General features: G+C 35.7%; 2 protein-coding genes across 2 annotated transcripts in view; one reads left to right on the top strand and one right to left on the bottom strand.

The window, feature by feature from the left end:
* Window positions 1-650: 650 nt before the first annotated feature.
* fam117ba (family with sequence similarity 117 member Ba) lies at window positions 651-13,540 on the bottom strand. Its single transcript, XM_056459644.1, has 8 exons — window positions 13,157-13,540; window positions 11,555-11,707; window positions 10,073-10,156; window positions 9,856-9,966; window positions 7,827-7,970; window positions 5,303-5,528; window positions 5,106-5,226; window positions 651-3,541 (listed from the first exon to the last, which is right to left on the bottom strand). Exons 2-8 carry the CDS (start codon window positions 11,573-11,575, stop codon window positions 3,253-3,255), a joined length of 996 nt encoding a protein of 331 aa, XP_056315619.1. The 5' UTR covers window positions 11,576-11,707; window positions 13,157-13,540; the 3' UTR covers window positions 651-3,252.
* A 798-nt stretch (window positions 13,541-14,338) lies between these two features.
* Window positions 14,339-18,706, top strand: part of bmpr2a (bone morphogenetic protein receptor, type II a (serine/threonine kinase)) — a 50,749-nt gene continuing 46,381 nt past the window's right edge. The window contains exon 1 of the mRNA XM_056459643.1: window positions 14,339-15,138. Coding sequence (XP_056315618.1) covers window positions 15,063-15,138 — 76 coding nt within the window. The 5' untranslated portion in view covers window positions 14,339-15,062. The remainder of the gene's footprint in view (window positions 15,139-18,706) is intronic.

Below are 18,706 nucleotides of genomic sequence, written 5' to 3'. Positions count from 1 at the left end.
CAGATTCCCCCACAGTCCAAAGACATGCTGTACAGGTAAATTGTCCGTAGTGTATGAGTGTGAGTGAGCGTGTATGGATGTTTCCCAGAGATGGGTTGCGGCTGGAAGGGCATCCACTGCATAAAACATGTGCTGGATAAGTTGGCGGTTCATTCCGCTGTGGTGACCCCGGATTAATAAAGGGACTATGGTAAAAAGAAAATGATTGAATGAATGAATGAATGATAAATCAAAATAAAACTAAATATTAATCTTATTTTTTAGGCGCTTTTTTGTGCGTTTGGTCTGATTTTGGCTTTTGGGCTGGAAAAAGTCAGCTATATCTGGCAACACTGTAGGCTATTTGAAAATTAACGGACGTTTGTTATGTGACTGCCATGACCTCAATACTCTTAAGACTTAAATACTCTCTACTTAAAGGCTTACATTTTCATATATATATATATATATATATATATATATATATATATATATATATATATATATATATATATATATATATATATATATATATATATATATATTTACGAACATATGAAACGTCAGTTGTTTAGTTCGTTGAAAATACCTTCAATTTGTACGTTATTTAGAAGATAAACGACTTTTTCTCCCCATGAGGGTGAGTAAATGATGACAGGATTGTAAAAAAATTGCTCTGAACTAACTCTTTAACTTTATTCGGAAGAAAGGAAGCTTTATGGTAAGAATAATGTCATATTTCACAGTATAAAGATGCTACAGTTCAAATCAGTATCATTAGCTCAATCAAATCCACTGTATTTACTGTATCCTTCCGTAAATTACAGTAACGACACTTTTCGGCTGAACAGATCTTTGAATTTAGCGTTAGTGCATTAAGTCACAATTTACTGCCCAGTACAATTGATCGATGTCTTCTCCATTTCAGGCTGTGTTCGTTTACCATCTAAAGGAACTTCCTCTCATTCACAGGCAAGTCACATTAAGCACATACATGTTTACATACAGTATACGGGGAAGGAAGGGTTCTATACATTGAAGAGAGCGAGACAAAAGTAGACTCGGACGATGATAGAAAAAGGACTTCAAGCAAATGGGGTCCTACGGAGAGGTGGTGGGAGTCAGGCACATTTGTTAGTCCTCCTCAAATCTGCTACAACCTTTCTGGTTGCTCTTCCAGAACTACTTGAAACTGCATGTAAACTATAAGCAAGCAAAACTGGATGACCTAAAACCTCCATTTTCCCACTAAATCAAATCACTCACATTTACACTACAGATCAAAAGTGTGGAATAATCAAGAATTTTTTTTATGCTCACCCAAGCTCACATTTATTTTCACATAATAATACAAGTTTTCTATTTAAATGTATTTTAAAATGTTATTTGTGGTGTATTTGATACAGTCAGACAGTCTTACATCAGGGGTGTCCAAACCCCTGGGTGTCCTGGAGAGTTTATCTCTAACCCTAATCAAACACACCTGAACCAGCTAATCAAGCTCTTACTAGATATACTAGAAACTTCCGGGCAGATGTGTTGAAGCAAGTGGGAGATAAACTCTCCAGGACCGAGCTTGGGCACCCCTGTCCTACATAAAACAAACAAAAATTAAATTAAAACTGAAAACTGCGAAAACAATGTTAGCATGGGTTTTCTCTGGGTAGTGTGGTTTTCAATACTGGGTTGCAGCTGGAAGGGCATCCACTGTGTAAAACACATGCTAGAATAGCTCATTCCGCTGTGGCTGTGGCGGAGACTAAGCTGAAGGAAAATTAATGAATTAATTAATGTTAAAAACGTGTTTTGCTGCTCAAAATTTTCTTCTTTTTTTTTTTGGAATTTAAATGGGTCTAATGCATTTCTGTTAAACAAAATACTATTTAACCCCACTTTTTAAGTCATAACCCAACATTTAAATGGTTGTGGATCATAATTTCTACAAAATTGGTCTGCAAAAAACTGTTCTCAAATGTGCTGCCATAACTCCTACATTATTTCTTTATTTTTCCTAATTTAAATACATTTTTAAACATATTTAACCTAAAATGGCATCGTAATCTAAAATAAACAGTAACTATTTTAAAAAATATTTCCACAAAATATTAGGCAGCAAGTAAATTAGTGAGGAAATTATTCAGCTTTGCCATTCGAGGAATAAATACTTTCGAATCCATTTTTAAACGTTAAACCGAGGTCCTGACTCTCTGTGGTCATTAAAAATTCCATAGCACTCCGCGTAAAGAGTTGGGGTGTAACCCCGGTGTCCTTGCTAAATTCCTTCTATTTTCCCTACCCATCATGGCTTCCCAATCATCACCATCCACCGAATTGGGTCTATCACTGTCTCTCCGCTCCACCAATAGCTAGTGTGTGGTGAGTGCAATGGCGCTGTGGTCCTGTGGCTGCCGTCACATCATCCAAGTGGATGCTGCACACTGGTGGTGGTGTAGAGAGACCCCCTCATGATTGTGAAGCGCTTTGGGTGTATGGCCATACACAGTAAATGCGCTATATAAATACACGTTACTAACTACTTACTTACTATAAAATCATTTTTAAAATATATTAAAATTAAAAAAAAATTCCAGTACTGGGTTGGGGCATCCACTGCATAAAACATACGCTAAAATAGTTGGTGGTTCATTCCTCTGTGGTGACCTCTGATAAATCAGAGACTAGTTCGAAAGAAATTAATGAATGAGTTAAAATTAAAAAAAAAGAAATTTGTAGTATATTATTCAGCTTTGCCATGAGAGAAACTATTTACTTTTTAAAATATATTAAAATTTAAAAAGTGTAACTATTATCAACTATTATTCCACAATGTAACTGTTTCAATAACTGTATTTAATTTTTATACTCAAATGTCAGCAGCCTCGGTGAGCAAAAAGAGACATCATTGAAAACGTTTTTAAAAGCTCCTCATTATTCCAAACTTTAGTGTAGGTTAAAGGATGCCTCTATACATAAGAAAATTCAAAGGCTTCATGGTAAAATGCAATTAATCGTTGAGAAAGTAAAAAGCAGTGCAGTACTAAAAATCTATTTACATCCACCATCCTGAAAAGCCTCCTCTGTGATCCACTTTGTAAAACACGTAGTACCTTTTAAATAACAGCAAAAAAAACCTTCATGTTCAAGTTTTAGATGGATTTCTCAGAACATCTTCTTAAATAAAATCCTAACAAAGCTCTGACTCTTATCAGACGACACGGGAGGTGTGTGTGGGTAAAATGACATCTCTGTTCATCAGCTGAAGTTGGTACTGTTTCATCCCTCTGGCTCCTCAAGGTGTCGTGGGAGGCATGGTGACTGACGTCCACGGGACAGGACGGGGCCCATGGAGGGGGATAGGCTTCTTACTCCGACCCCAGCCAGAGGCACCAGGGAGGGGGAGATGCTGCGGTAGCTCACCCCGCTTCGGAAGGTCAGCTCCTGGGTGGGGAGCAGAGGCTTCAGGATGCTCACCAGGCAGAAGGCAGAGCCGCTTTTGGGTATGAAGTTCACCTTGTTTCTGTCTGGGCAGAGATATGGAGGAATCTCTTGGAGAGGCCTTGGCCTGGAACAAACGACAGTAAGATTTGTTCATTGATAGTTCAATAAAATGTATGATGAGAAAAGTAAGGGAGTAGGTTTGACACCTCAAAAAGGTTTAATGCACTGCAGTTATGCAAAGAATGTTTGGGTACCATTAGTTTTCTGAAGTCCCAACAGTTATAACCAAATATCCAAAAATTTAAATCAGACAATGTGTTTTTTGATAAATAAATAAATGATAAATAACAGCGTGTCTGCGGGGTCTTAAAAAGTATTAAAAGTTGCTAAATCAACTATGAGAAATTTAAGGCCTTTAAAAGGTATTAAACAGTCTTAATCTAATTTTTACGAGGTCTTAAATTTTGTTCAAGCATTGTACAAAGTGTTTCACTCCAAAAAAAGTCTTTTAACATTAACAATGGCATGTTTAAGCCACGTGATTGGTTCAGGCTGGATGATATCACGTTATTTGCGACAAATGTGGGAAGGTGATGTGACGCTCTCCACATGTAGCGAAACCATAGAGCGAAACAGACGGCAAAATGGGAAAATGTGAGTTCGCTAGGGCGACAGTGGCGCCGTGGGTAGCACGATCGCCTCACTGCAAGAAGGTCCCTGGTCCGAGCCTCGGCTGGGTAAGTTGGCATTTCTGTGTGGAGTTTGCATGTTCTCCTTGTGTTCGCATGGGTTTCCTCCAGGTGCTCCGGTCCAAAGACATGCACTATAGGTGAATTGGGTAGGCTAAATTGTCCATAGTGAGTGTGTGAATGTGAGTGTGTGGGTGTTTCCCTGTGATGGATTGCAGCTGGAAGGGCATCCGCTGCGCAAAACATGTGCTGAATAAGTTGGCGGTTCATTCTGCTGTGGCGACCCCAGATTAATAAAGGGACCAAGCCGAAAAGAAAATGAATTAATGAATTCATGTTTGCTAGCATTGTGGGTCACAAAATATCTCAATATCAATATATTTTTAAAGAATATTTTAAATGAAAAGGATATTTTAGATGGGAGTGCTTCAGCATAAAATCAAATAAACGATCTACAAGTATCGATAGATAAAATAGAAAAAGATATACACTTGAAATAAACAGTGTTTTAATGTTTTCTGATTCTAGCATTATTCAAGTATGGTAATTGAATAATAAAAATAAAAATTAATCATTATTAAATTTTAGAAACAGTACAATTTCTTATTCTTGAATGCTTTTAAAATCATTATACAGTCACAGGCCTCAAAAGCACATGCAAATGATAAATTTGCATAAAAACCTCAACATTGATCATTAGACTATTGCGAATGATCAGATTGCGATATCGATGCTAAAACAATATATTGGGCACCCCTACTATTTACTTAAAAAAAACATTTTTATGAACAAAATCTCTGTTTTTATATATATTCATGCACATTTAGCTAAAAACTGCAGATATTTAAACAATACAATATTGACAAGAATTCTACAAATGACATTTTCTGAAAATAAGGCACAACCTTCAATGTTTGGCTTCATTTTATAGTTGCAATCGCCATAGGTTAAAGATCTTCCATCGGTAAACAGACAAATATCTACAGAGTGGTTACTCACTGGTTTTCCTCGAAAACTTTAACTCTTTCACAGCCTTCCGGAGGCTCACGCTTGAACATGTAGCTGTTGTTGGGCTTTGGAGATGAAGCATATTTTGGCAGAGGAGACCAAGGTCCCAGGTCTAAAACAGGAAAAGGAATGTTTAGAAACAGCTGAAGTTCTTTTGTCACAATGATGATGACGCATGTGCTCCTTACCTCTTTCTTTGCTCTCATTGAGTGTGTCATCAAGTGGACTGTTTCCGACTGTGTCATTGAGGATGCTGAGGTATGAGGGAGAGACGGAGTCGGCTCGGCTGCTGCTGTTGCTACGGTTACTGCTCAGACCACCGTTGGAGGGCGTCTGTGTGTCGATACTGCGTGTGCTGCTGCTGCGCTGGGGGAGGGGAGGGGGCGCGCGGTGCCCGTCAGGAACATCCTGTGGCTAAAACACAAGCACACATTTGTTTTAGTAGGACAAAAGCAATTACTACTAATTGGATTCCGCCAAACATTGCATTAGTATTGATTGTGAACGATAAGCCCCTATAACACAAAATGGGGCTGCACTATTTTGGAAAAAAATCGACAAAGATGAGACAAAATTATGATAAACAAGGGGTAGGCAAGGTCCTGGAGAGATGCAGTCCTGCAGAGTTTTGTTCTAACCATCTGGGTGTTAATAGCTAAAGACAAGTGAGTTTTTTTAACTTTCTTAACATCTTTCTACCGGGACGTCATTTTCATGAAGGGCTGTACCTGATGATAATGTTTATGACAGACTTATGACAAGTTTTGTTGTCTTGGTAATGTCAAGTTGTCAAGATAAAGATAAAGGTTGTAATGTATTTGATTGTCAAGTTGTCATAACAAACAATGTCATCTTTGTATTTTTAAAATGTCATAACTGAACAAATAACACTTAACGTATCATCTCATGATTATTAAGGTCTCATGACAATCTTATAAACACCTCTTCAAGTAAAGTGTTATCTAAAATTCTATACAAGTGAAGTAAAATTCAAATTAAGGATGCATCGTGATGTCAAATTGAACCGAGTCAATGACATGATAATCGTAAGGACTCTGATTGGTCTGCAGCAGAGCAAGGAAATTTTCACAGTATGTCTGATAATATTTTTTCTTATGGAGAAAGTCTTAAGCTGGTTGCACACCAGAAGCGCCGCTTGGTGCTGCGACACGGAGCCCACATGACAGTTAAAAGTATCACACACCAGACATGCACATTCGCATGAATGTGTACCCTGTAAGAAACCTATGTTTAGAATTCTAAAATGCATAGCGCTGCGCGTCACCGAGCGGTGCTTCTGGTGTGCGACCTGCTTTATTTGTTTTATTTCGGCTAGTATAATTAAATAAAGTTTTTTATTTTTCAAAATCCATTTTAAGGTAAAAAATTTTAGCCCCTTTAAGCAAATTTTTTTCGACTATCTACAGAACAAACCATCGTTATACAATAACTTGCCTAATTACCCTAACCTGCCTAGTTAACTTAATTAACCTAGTTAAGCCTTTAAATGTCACTTTAAGCTGTATAGAAGTGTCTTGAAAAATATGTAGTAAAATATTATTTACTGTCATCATGGCAAAGATAAAATAATTCAGTTAGTGGAAATGAGTTATTAAAACTATTATGTTTAGAAATGTGTTGAAAAAATCTTCTCTCCGTTAAACAGAAATTGGGGTAAAAAAAACAGGGCGGCTAATAATTCTGACTTCAACTGTATATTGCCTTCTGTTGGCTTCGGCAAGGTATAGCCTTCGTTACCCTCATGCACTGTAAAGCCTTAGGCTCCCAAAATCTGCTGACTAGTGATTTGTCCCCACTTTGACTACTGTTTGTAAATTCTCACCACTGCAGACTAGAGGACTGGCCCTTGTCAAAGTCACTCATACCTCTTTACTACAAGGTTAAAGCTGTGGAGCAGCTTCGATTCTCAGAATGTTCTCATATAGTCAGACTGGAGTCTACAGTGAACTGTCCATGTGTGATTTCACAGAGTTGAGAAAGGAATGATAATACAAAGCTGCTTTGTGTTGTTAACCTATCTATAACCAGTCTTAAAACAAACAATACATGTCCTGAAGTTTTGAAAATGAAACCTTTGATTCACTTGCTCTCTCGCGCACTTGGCCACTCTCTTATTTAACATAGTTTAGGCATACAGAGCAATATAGCTCAAAGTTATTACATTGCTCAACAGGACTGTGACAAACTCCCCAGCTCCATTTGAGACCAGAGCGTTTTCAGGGCTAGAGTTAGACTGATCTTTTTGGCCCAGAACTCCCTTTTCTATGCCCGTGGGAAAAGAAATATTGATAACAAGAACTGATTATTTGCTAACTAACTAATCTACCTGGACCTTAGTATGTGGCCTTATTAAGAGATTATCATTGATATTTGCTTCAACTCTTTTGTGTAGATTGTGTTAGGACTAGGGTTGGGTATCGCAATTAACATAACATTAGCTTACTACTAACCTGTGGAAAGGCTGTCATCAAAATCAATGACCACTTTTTTTCTAGTGTTGGGGATGAGTCGTCACTTAGTACGTTTACATGGACACCAATATTCAGATTTTAGTATAATTAAGACAATACTCTGATTAAGAGTCTACCATATAAACAGCGATTTTTTTTATTACCTTTGACTAAAGTCACAGTTGATCTTAACAGAAATCAAATTAACACATAAAGTATTTACTTATTGAGAAGCACTTACTATTATGACCTCATCTCGTTCCACAGTGTCTCGTATGATGATTCGCTCAATCTCCTGGTTGAGCCCCTCTATGCTGTTCCGAAATCTGGGAGGTGTGGATTTGGTGATGGGGATGGGAATCAGGATGGTTTTAGGCATCTGAGACTGAAAAAAAGGAAAAGGTACACTGCTTCTTTAGAATTGCACGTATATCTCAACTACACAAAGATTCCCCATGGGGAAAACTAGCGTTCAGTGTAATCCTGTTAGAATGACTTCCACATGCAGTGAGCCCACACATTAAAAATCTCTCCAGTCTCTCCACTGCCAAAAATCAAACATTCTGCCAGGCTAAGCTCTATCATTATACACAAACCACCGACTACTGAGAGCATTACCATTGAGATCCCATTACTGCTGAGCTTGAGGGTACTTTTTCCGAGTGTGGTGTGATGTAAGCTCTCCTTTTCTCAATCTTTTGTTCATGCTTGCATGATCTTATCCATTTAGGTTTTTGGAAAGCAAGACTTTTGCCTTTTTTTTGGATGCGTATTAAATTTTTTCTGAAATAAGTATTATTCCCTGATGCTTAAGAAGTATTGGCTCTGTTTACATCTATTATTTAGATGCATTTTTGTCAGTTCCATCACAGATGAACAACATTTAAAACAGTTGAAAATGTTTCGAGCTTGTTCAAGAATATTTTTACATAGATGAATGTAAAAAGCAAACGGTTATCATGCTAGAATTGTTTTAACATTATTGGTTTTGTGGAGCAAGAGAAGCTCCTCTCAGTATCTTTTTCTGTCATCTCCTTTTACAGTTAAATGTAAATTGTGCAAGCATATTTTAAAATATAACAAAGAAAAAAATGAAACCAGTTAATCGTTGCATCCCTAGTTTGAGGTATACTGAGGCCTTTTCGCACACGTCTCATGTCTTTTGAAGCACATGAGCGCCACATTTTTTAGACAGTGTGTCCAGTTAAAAGAGCTTTTACATGCAGCATCACTCATCAATATCAGTTCTAAAGCAGTAGACTAATCAGAATAACTCGGAGGCAGGGCAAGCATTGCAAGATTCCGATAACCTCATGCTCTATGCTGGACTTCTTAAAAAACCATTCCTGAGTGCTGCACAAAAGACACATACTATATAAATGAACACTAAATTTTCTGTCTGATTATATTGAATTTTACAACCTCATTTCCAAGTCAATGTAAAACCTAAAACTTCAAACCCAAAATAGACTTAAAAACACAGCGTTTACAGCTAAAGAAACAGAAAAACGTATATATGATCACGTCAGCAAAAAGGACCACTATACACTGAAGCACCACTCACAAAAAAGCCAAACAAGTAGTGTTTTTCTGGTCAGTATAACATCTTAATGAGAACATGCTTCACCCTTAAGTGGTAATCTTGGTCATGCACATGCCTTTTAAAATAACTCCATTTTGCTCACACAATTTAGCCAATCAACAGTTATTATGCCTGCAACTGTAATGTAAGTAATTTTATGATATATTATATTATATTATATTATATTATATTATATTATATTATATTATATTATATTATATTATATTATTCAAAGATGCCAAACATGCACCAAACCTGAAATATTCCTTGAAATGGACCAAAAAAATGCAGAGCTTTCCATTTAGGGAGCTCATTTGCATGCTAAGTTGCTGTACACCGCTGAGGTGTCATGTATAATTAATTGCACAATGTTATGAAAATGCACACACACGCACAGAAACACAATGTGTTATCGGTCCAAAGGCTGGTTATGATGACAGCAGGCTGCTAGAGGACACTTTTGTAATCTACTCTAAAACCAGCCACTGTCCTAAGGGACAATCCTGTCCATCGGTCTCCAGAGACCACAGAGGCCTCAAAATTGGGACAGATAGGCAAAGAAAATGGGGCGCTATTAAAATCTCCAGACGTTTGGCCTACTTCTGTTCTGCAGCGTCTACTATAGCCCAGGTACTATTACTCATATACAGACGCACAAATGGTTGCTGCAGGGAAGAGATGAACCCACCTGTGACTGGATGATTGCATGGTTGCCGTTAAAGGGTGACTTGCGATCTTTGTCCCGGCGATGGCGACTGCTGCGTTTGCTGCGTTGAAGCTGTTGCCGTAGTTTTGCAATCTGAAAGAATTAAAATTTGTATCATGGACAGCATAGCACAGAAAAAAAACAATAGAAAAGAGGAGCAGTGGATCAGTGGCTATTGTAATAGCGGTAGACATCTCACCTCCTTCAGCTGGTCTGTACTGCCACAGGAAGCCGATCGCTTATGAGAGCCTCTCCTCCGCTCATCTACCCAGGCCCTAGGGGTCTGACAAGAAAAAAAAACGAGGAAGTTGTCAAGATTAGAGATGAACTAGGCAATGAACTGAACAATACAATAATTCATTAATTCGGGGGTGAAGATTACTTAACCTGTTTGTCATTGAACGTTATTGTTTGGCTTCAGGACATTTGATTCATGGAATATTTGTCTGCTTTTTTGTGTTTTTTTAGAGTCTAAGAATTATAAAGTATCATTGTAAAAAGAAAAGAGTACCACATGGAACAATTATAATGGTAAAAAAGAAGATTCTTTTTCAGATAGATAGACAGTATTATCCCAGCAGGCACAGGATGTCAACATGACATTGTACACTAAAGTTGTGGGGAAATTGCATTTTGTTTGGAAATAAAAATCGGATTGACGTCAGAACCTAACGTCAGGCCGAAGTCAATATTCAAATTCCAACCTAAAATCAACCAAATATCAACGTCTAATGATGTTATAGCTTGACATTGTGTGAACGTTACCACTATGACGTCTGTCAGACATTGGACTTTGGTTGCCATACTTGATGAATAAAAGTCAGAATATGACGTCAATATGATGTTGATTTAAGATGTTGATTTGATGTTGGATTTTGCTCACTTCCCAACACAACCTAAAATCAAGCAAATATCAACGCCATTTGATGGTGTTATTGGACGTCAAAACAACGTTGTCTTTAGATGCTGACTAGACATTGAATTTTGATCACTTGACATCACGACCTAAATCTAACCTAATATTAATATCTTATGACACTATGTGCCTGCTGGGATGTATTTTGTTGTATTTCAATCTTTTATTTGATTTATCTATATGCCTGATAACTGTTAAAATAAAACTAATAAAATATGTTTTTAAAAATGTTATAATATTATCAACTTATATTTATTGTATTTTATAATATGTGTTTTTAATGCTTTAACTGGTAAATATTCACCTTAATTTGCAATTTTTACAGTGTACAAACCAGTGTGTATATGCAGCATAATGAGCTGTTTTGTATGGCAGAAAATCAGTATATACAAAGGAAACTAGAAATATCCACACATTTTAATTACAATGGCTGCACCAGCTCTTAATAATGAGTATACTAAAAGACATACTAAATGTCATTAATGTATGATTTGATATTAACAACATTATTTAAAATACAACATTATTCATAGGCTTCTTATTTGTTTTCAGGTTTTTTAAGCATGTTTTTTAAGGCAGGTTTATTTAAGCCATGTTTGGCGTTTCTGAAAAAGAAATTTGAATGTTTATGGGCTGTCCAGGTCGTTTAAAAATGATTTTTATTATTTTTATACAATTTATTATGATAAAAACAAAAGGATGTACAAGAGTATGTAATCTGTATAAGTTTAATAAGGAGAGTATTTAACAGCATGAACGTCTCACCTGAGTGGCCTTGTCCCTCATTTAGAGGGTGTGGTGGGCGGAGCTCCCGTGCCGCTGCCAGTTCCTTGATAGGCTAGAACTTATAGGTGACTTCAAAAGAGGAGGATCCCTCAGTGTTTCAGCTGGAGGAAGGCCTTTCGCAATGAGAAGTGGCTATCGCAAAACGAGAGAAGAATATAAGACTTTATATATTTATAATCAATCAAGCCATTTTTTTGGAAATAGGCTCAATTTACAGGCCATCTAGGGTAAAACAGTTGAGTTTTAACATTATTTAATCCATTTAGTTGATCTCTGGGACTTTTAGCCTAGCTTAGCATAAGTCATTGATTTGGATTAGACCATTAGCATCAAGCTCAAAAAATTCCAAAAAGAGTTTTCATAATTTTCCTATTTAAAGCTACAGTAGATTCTTCTGTAGTTACATTGTAATATCATTGCCATGGTGCTGCAACAAAGTTTCTTGATCCTTACGCCAGAATGAGAGTATAGTTCCTAGCCAAATCACCCTATGAAATAGCAACTTTTCATTTTTCACCTGTCGTAGTACACAGTGTACAGAAGACTCAAGCTTTAAAAAGGAGTAATTGTAAAACATTTTTAAAGTGCCCTGTTCCTTTAAGTTATGATGTATTTTTTTAAACTCTTAGTTTGATTGTTCCACTGCAAAAACTGCTGATCAGCTGACCAAGCATTAACTCTCCTGTCTCGCTCTAAAATAACGATTATCTCTTGGCCTCTATCCATAATCTCATAATCCATGTATGGGCGCTGTTTATGTTTTAACCTCTGCCACCCCAACCTCCTCCCCCCATTTATTTAATACATTCTGTCCAATCTCTTTACCCTAACACAATTTTCTATCATCCTTGTTTGTGAATAATCAACAAAAGTAAAGTCCCATTATGAAATGTAGTCAAATTGTGATGCTCTGCATATAAAGATGGATTTTATGCATGCACGTAAAAATTTTAAATACAGCAAACCGAAGGCTGATTGATTTTTTATGGTGGTTGTTTTAAAATGAATATAAGAATGTTTACCCACATAGTGCCCCCTAAAGCCTGTGCTCAGCAATGGTGTTTGCCATGGCAACCAAATCTAGATAAGGTGTGATATTAATGCAGTGCACTGCAAAATTAAATTGCTTAAACGCATTGATAAAATACAATCATAAATGATTCGTTACTTAAAATATATCAAAAACACGTAATCAATAATATAATAATAAAAAATACGACAAATATAATTCCTATCAATGAAGGTAATCACTTTAAGCAAACAGGTCAAACATTTAGATTTAGAAAATTATAAATATGTATTTATAATAGCATTTCCCGGTAGCTTTTATGATTGCGGGAGTCTCATCATCATCATCATCAGTGTGAATCTGCAGCACCGCACCCCGCGCTCGGCAATAACGAAAACAAGCCCACCAACCGCATGCGAATCGTTCTCTCTCGATTCTATAAAACAACACTAGACGCATTATTAATAATCTACAAACACTCCGTGCTTTTATTCAATCTGCATGCAAAACGACAGACATAACAGAACAATAACATGCAATGCATAGATAAACATGCGCGTGGCGTTTGGTACCTTCGACTGATGAGAGAATGACTGCACACAGCGCGTTCATGGTCCCTTGCGATAAAAAGAAAAACCACGCCGAAATGAAATGGATGCAGCGTCTGGAAGGTCGCTGAAAAGCGGCTGGTTGTTGGCTTGGTGGAAGGCGGCCGGTGTTGCTGGGTCAGAGAAGCAGATTGAGGATGCGCAGAGGAGTTGCTATGGGCGTCGCTGTAAAGGTGATGCTGGAGCAGCGCTGGATTATCGAAGTGACTGCTTTATGAATAGATTCTCGTCAGCGGAAGGATAAAAAACAGAATTCAGTGTTTTTTTGAGGTTGCAGGCGTATTTTGGGGAGGGGTGGTAAGGGTCCCCCTCTGTGGACAGATGGCGGTGAGGTGCGCGCTCCCTCACTGTCGTGCCCGCGCACACTAGACGACGTTACTGTTGCTGAGGCGCGTGGTGCTGTTTTTCTTCCATGCGCTGTTGTGCTGCTGCATGACCAGAGATGGGTGCTGTTGCCCTAAAAAAGATCAAAAGTCAGCTATAATACGCACTACATGTATTTATATATATTTTAAAACTAATATACGTCGACACTATACGTTTGTTTACATGTTAGGTCAGAAACACTAGCCTATTATTCTTTAATTAAATGTAAAATAATTAGTATACAGTTGAAGTCAGAATTATTAGCCCCTCTGTTTATTTTTTCCCCAATTTCTGTTTAATGGAGAGAACATTTTTTTCAACACATTTCTAAACAAAACAGTTTTAATATCTCATTTCTAATAACTTATTTATTTTATCTTTGCTATGATGACAGTAAATAATAATTTACGAGATATTTTTGACCTTAAAATGGTTCATAAAAAAATTAAAACTGCTTTTATATATATATATAAAATATGTATTTTTGTATGTATATAAAATGTATTGAATGATGGCTGATAACTAGAAAATACAGTGGAAAAATAGATTATTTATATTTATATGGGTTATAATATTATAATATATATTATGTGAAATAAATTGTAAGTCGGTTATCCGGATAATTACAAAAAATATAAGTGTTTCAATTTCACGTCTGCTTTGATAGCAGTGTTTGTATATCATCCGCGGTGTTTTTCTTCAGCGTCTCCATATGTTGTCATTCCGTCAGTCTGCCGCATGAGGGCGCTTCGCCTCTTTTCTTTTATAAATCGGCCCCCACATCGAACAATCGGATCCCGGAGACAATCTGAAGAAGACGAGGCGTTTCCAGTCGCTGTCTGGTCTGCTGTGCCTTCCTGACCGTCTCCAGTCGCCCTTCCCCGAGATCGGACTACGAAAGGAAAACCGCAAAACGAACATTTTCCCAGCTCAGTGGATGATGGAAACGGAGAAAAACCCTGAAACGAAGATCAGAAGATAACGAAAGGCGAGGAATATGACGACAAATGGACATATTTTTAACAGTCGGGGATCTCGAAGCGGATGTTTCCCTCTCCAGAAACTGTGTGTTACCATCCAGGAGGCTCGCGGAGTCGGGATGTCCCATATAACTGCGCTAAACTCCGATTAGGCAAATGTATGGGACTCGTGCTTTGGAACAAAGGGGAAAACAAAGTTTGACGTGATTTGTTAATTAGCTTCGTTACTACAGGCACAGACTCCCAGTAGTCAGATTTCACACTCATCAGCTGCTTGCGTTTGATGGGGGAAATAACCAAAACAAAGCAATGAAGGTTACCGCAAGACCTTTAAGATAGTTTTCATACTATTTTATCGCCATTCTGAAAGGATGAAAATCTGCTTTTGAAAAATATGTATGATGCTGGACTCTCCAAAGCTCAAATCTTCTTGCCTGACTGCACCCCGAAGCCTGGACAGTTGTGCAAGTAATTGAGGATAAAGCCGAATATATTGCATTTGAAGAAGAAGGAGAAATAAAAACATGGCAGTTGAAGGCCGAATAACAATTCTTGACGTTGGACTGATTGCCATGGTGGTTCTCTTGGGTCCTGTGGCTGGTAAGTAATAGTTAACAGATAACAGCAATAGAAAGAATGACAGCAAATATTATAGAATTATAGTAGAATTGCTGTCCACACCCTGGTTTTCCAAATCCCTCCATATCCTCTCAAAGTCAAGGCGTAATTAATTGTACGTTACAGCATGTGTGTGTGTGTGTGCGCGCGCGTCCTGGCAGTGTTGTGGTGAATTCACTGCCACCCACATCCATCAGGAACTCTTCATTTCCTGAGAGTGAGTGCTTGTGTATTTGTGGATAAAAGTAACAAAGCGAGGTGTGAAAGTCAGTAAAAAACACACTTTTTATGTTGTTGTGTGTGGATGTATCTATCTACACACACACACATTAAGTAAAATGTTGATTTACTTTTTTTTTACCAAAACAGTATATTTTTGTTGACCTATTGCCATTTTATTTCATTTATAGATTTTTTTCAAAATAAATGCTGTAATATTAATTGATATAATAATACATAATTGAAAATTTGACATTATGAATACACATTAATAGTAGTTTATACAACAATACACAAATTAGCGCTTTATCTGCTTAAAATATAACAAAAAAATCGATTAAAAATGTAATTAAATATTTTAAGCACAGATAAAGAAATAAACAGTGCTTTATGGTTTTTAAGAAAAACAATATTGAGGTAAAGAAATTCCATTATCAAATCCAAAATAACACTATAGTCTTCATTTGAAGTTTTCAATACAGATTAACAGTAGTTTATACAATAATACACAAATTAGCACTTAATCTGCATTAAAAAAAAGAAAAGAAAAAAATATATAACGTAATTTAAAATATTAAGCACAGATCAAAACGAAATAAACAGTACTTTATGGTTTTTGGAGGAATAATACAATATTGAAGTAAAGAAATTCAATTATCAAATCTAAAATGACATTGTATAGTCTTCATTTGAAGTTATAAATACAGATTAAAAGCAGTTTATACAATAATACACAATTTAGCGCTTTATTTGCATATAATATATCAAAAAATATATATAAATGCAATTAAAAATTAAGCACAGATAACAAAGAAATAAACAGTGCTTTATGTTGTTTTGAGAAACATTACAGTATTGAGGTAAAGAAATTCAGTTATTAAATCTAAAATAACTGTATAGTCTTCATTTGAAATTATAAATACACATTAACAGTATCTTATACAATACTACAAAAATTAGCACTTAAAATCTCAAAACATGTACATATTAATTTAAGAGCTAAAAGAAACAGTCTCTTCTATGGCTGGACAATATATGGTTTGAGCATCGATATCGCAATGTGTGTACCTGCAATAGACCAACAATTAGATTATTCATTAAAGATTAAAATATAAATATATTATTTTAAATTATATACAATGATGACCGTGTTATTTTGTTTGATTGTTAGATTTTTGTATTTGAATACTGTTAGATTCCACAGAAATGTGAATATATGTGATTGTAATTTATACCATTTTATGCAGATCACCCAAGTCGAAATAATTTATTGAAATCTGTCCAAATTGAGCTATTCAAATCATCTGGAAACATTATATTCATATCGCAGCAAAACAAACTATTGCAATGTATGTTTTTTCCAATATCGTGCAGTCCTAGTCTCTTAATTGTTTACAGAGCTATAATGCCCAGCATAAATGAGTCAATTTTAAGAAAATGTATTTATCTGTGAGTTGTAAACCATTTTAAACAGCAAAAATCAGTCCAAGGCAATTGAAAAATGTGGAAAATTTTTATAAAGCCTTTATTCACATGGCTAATCCTTAAAAACCTATTTATTTATACTATTTAAAAACTATTTAATATTTAAGCTACCCCTATATAATTTCACAATATGACTTAAGTAACTGTTTGGGAAGAATTCACGATTTTACATTGATTGGGATGATTTTTTAGGGGAGTGCATCTTCACAAAATATATCCAAAAACATAAAAAAAGTAATTAAAATTAAGCACAGATTAAAACTAAATAAACAGTGCTTTATGGTATTTGGATTAATATTACAGCATTGAGGTAAAGAAATTCAGTTATCAAATCTAAATAACACTGTATAGTCTTCAATTGAAATTATAAATACATTAACAGTAGTTTATACAATAATACACAAATTTACTTAAAATATCAAAACATGTACTTATTTATTTAAAAGCTAAAACAACTTTAAAACGGTCTCTTCTAATGATGACTCTTATTTTGTTTGATTGTTAGATTTTTGTATTTGAATACTGTTAAATAACCATAAAATACTGTTTATTTCACTTGTATTTTTGCTCTGTCATATTTTATGTGATTATAATTTATTCCATTTTATGCAGATCACCGAAGTCAAATTGAATTATTGAAATCTGTCCAAAATCTGTCCAAATAGAGCTATTTACAGCATCTGGTGACATTATTGCAAAAAAAAAGTCACAAAGTATTATTTTTCCAATATCGTGCAGCCGTAATCTCTTTGTTGTTTGTTTTTATTACAGAGCTATAATGCCCAGCAAAAATGAGCTCATTTAAAGAAAATGTATTTATCTGTGAGTCCTAAAAAAACAGTTTTTTAAGGATTAGCCATGGTAATGAAGAATTTTTAATATTTTTTCCACATTTTTCGAGTGACTTGGACTGATTTTTGCTTTTTATTCTGATGAATCCCTTACCCAAAGTGCACCGGCACATTATTTAAGCTACCCCTAAGCTCTTTTGGATTTTGTAAACCAATTTGTTTTACTAAGCATTAATTAACACAACAGTGTGATCACCTGTCTGAAGTAGGGCTGCACGATATTAGAAAAAACGATATTTTGTAATATTTCTGATATATATTGCTATATGAATATCATTTCACAATATGACTCCACAATTTTACATTGATTGGGATGATTTTGTTGGGGAGTGAATCTGCACAAAATATATCTAAAAAGTCTTTATTTGATAAATAATTAAGCCCAGTGAATCTTTGGCAAAGCTGCAAACTTTGGTTTGAATTTGCTTTAAATCTTCTAGTCACGGGCCTTAAAAAACACATCTGAGTAAATAAATTTCACATTAATAGATTATGATTTAAATTCATACGATCAATGATACCATCAATGATTCAACAAATCATGTTTATTGAACTGTGATTTTTAGTTAATTATAATCCCAAATCAACATTGCATGTCCTGCGATGTGACTATTGTGGATGCGCACATTGCAATATCGATGCTGAAGCGTTATATTGTGCAGCCCTAGTCTGAAGTAGCGCTGGGCTGAAAAATGATATTATATCGAATTGCGCATACAATGTTATCGCGTATCCCAATAACATTGATAAGCTTTGGACTTTTTTACTCTATAATGATCCAAGAGCCAATCACACAGCAGAAATGTGCAACAATGGGAATCTAAAAGTGTGTTGATAATAGAGATGTATCGAATTTTCGGCCACCGACAATTTATTAGCCGAATTTATGTAATGCCATTTAATGTACCCTCAAATTTTTGTGGCTTCTGTCATTAGCTATGTTTACAAAACTGGATTATCACATAAAAGATGTGCGAATAAAGCAGTGTTTCCAT

The sequence above is a fragment of the Danio aesculapii genome, chromosome 6, assembly GCF_903798145.1.
Source record: "Danio aesculapii chromosome 6, fDanAes4.1, whole genome shotgun sequence".
Classification (NCBI taxonomy): Eukaryota; Metazoa; Chordata; class Actinopteri; order Cypriniformes; family Danionidae; genus Danio; species Danio aesculapii.
The sequence above is the reverse complement of the archived record's forward strand: the minus strand, read 5'-3'. Positions and strand labels throughout refer to the sequence as shown.

Excerpts from the sequence above, each read along its gene's own strand:
- fam117ba (XM_056459644.1), bottom strand. The coding sequence starts at position 11,575 with ATGAGGGACAAGGCCACTCAG. Across the intron at positions 7,971-9,855 it reads ATGCAATCATCCAGTCACAG|TCTCAGATGCCTAAAACCAT; the intron begins GTGGGTTCATCT and ends CCTTTTTTTCAG. Across the intron at positions 5,227-5,302 it reads CAATGAGAGCAAAGAAAGAG|ACCTGGGACCTTGGTCTCCT; the intron begins GTAAGGAGCACA and ends TTCCTGTTTTAG.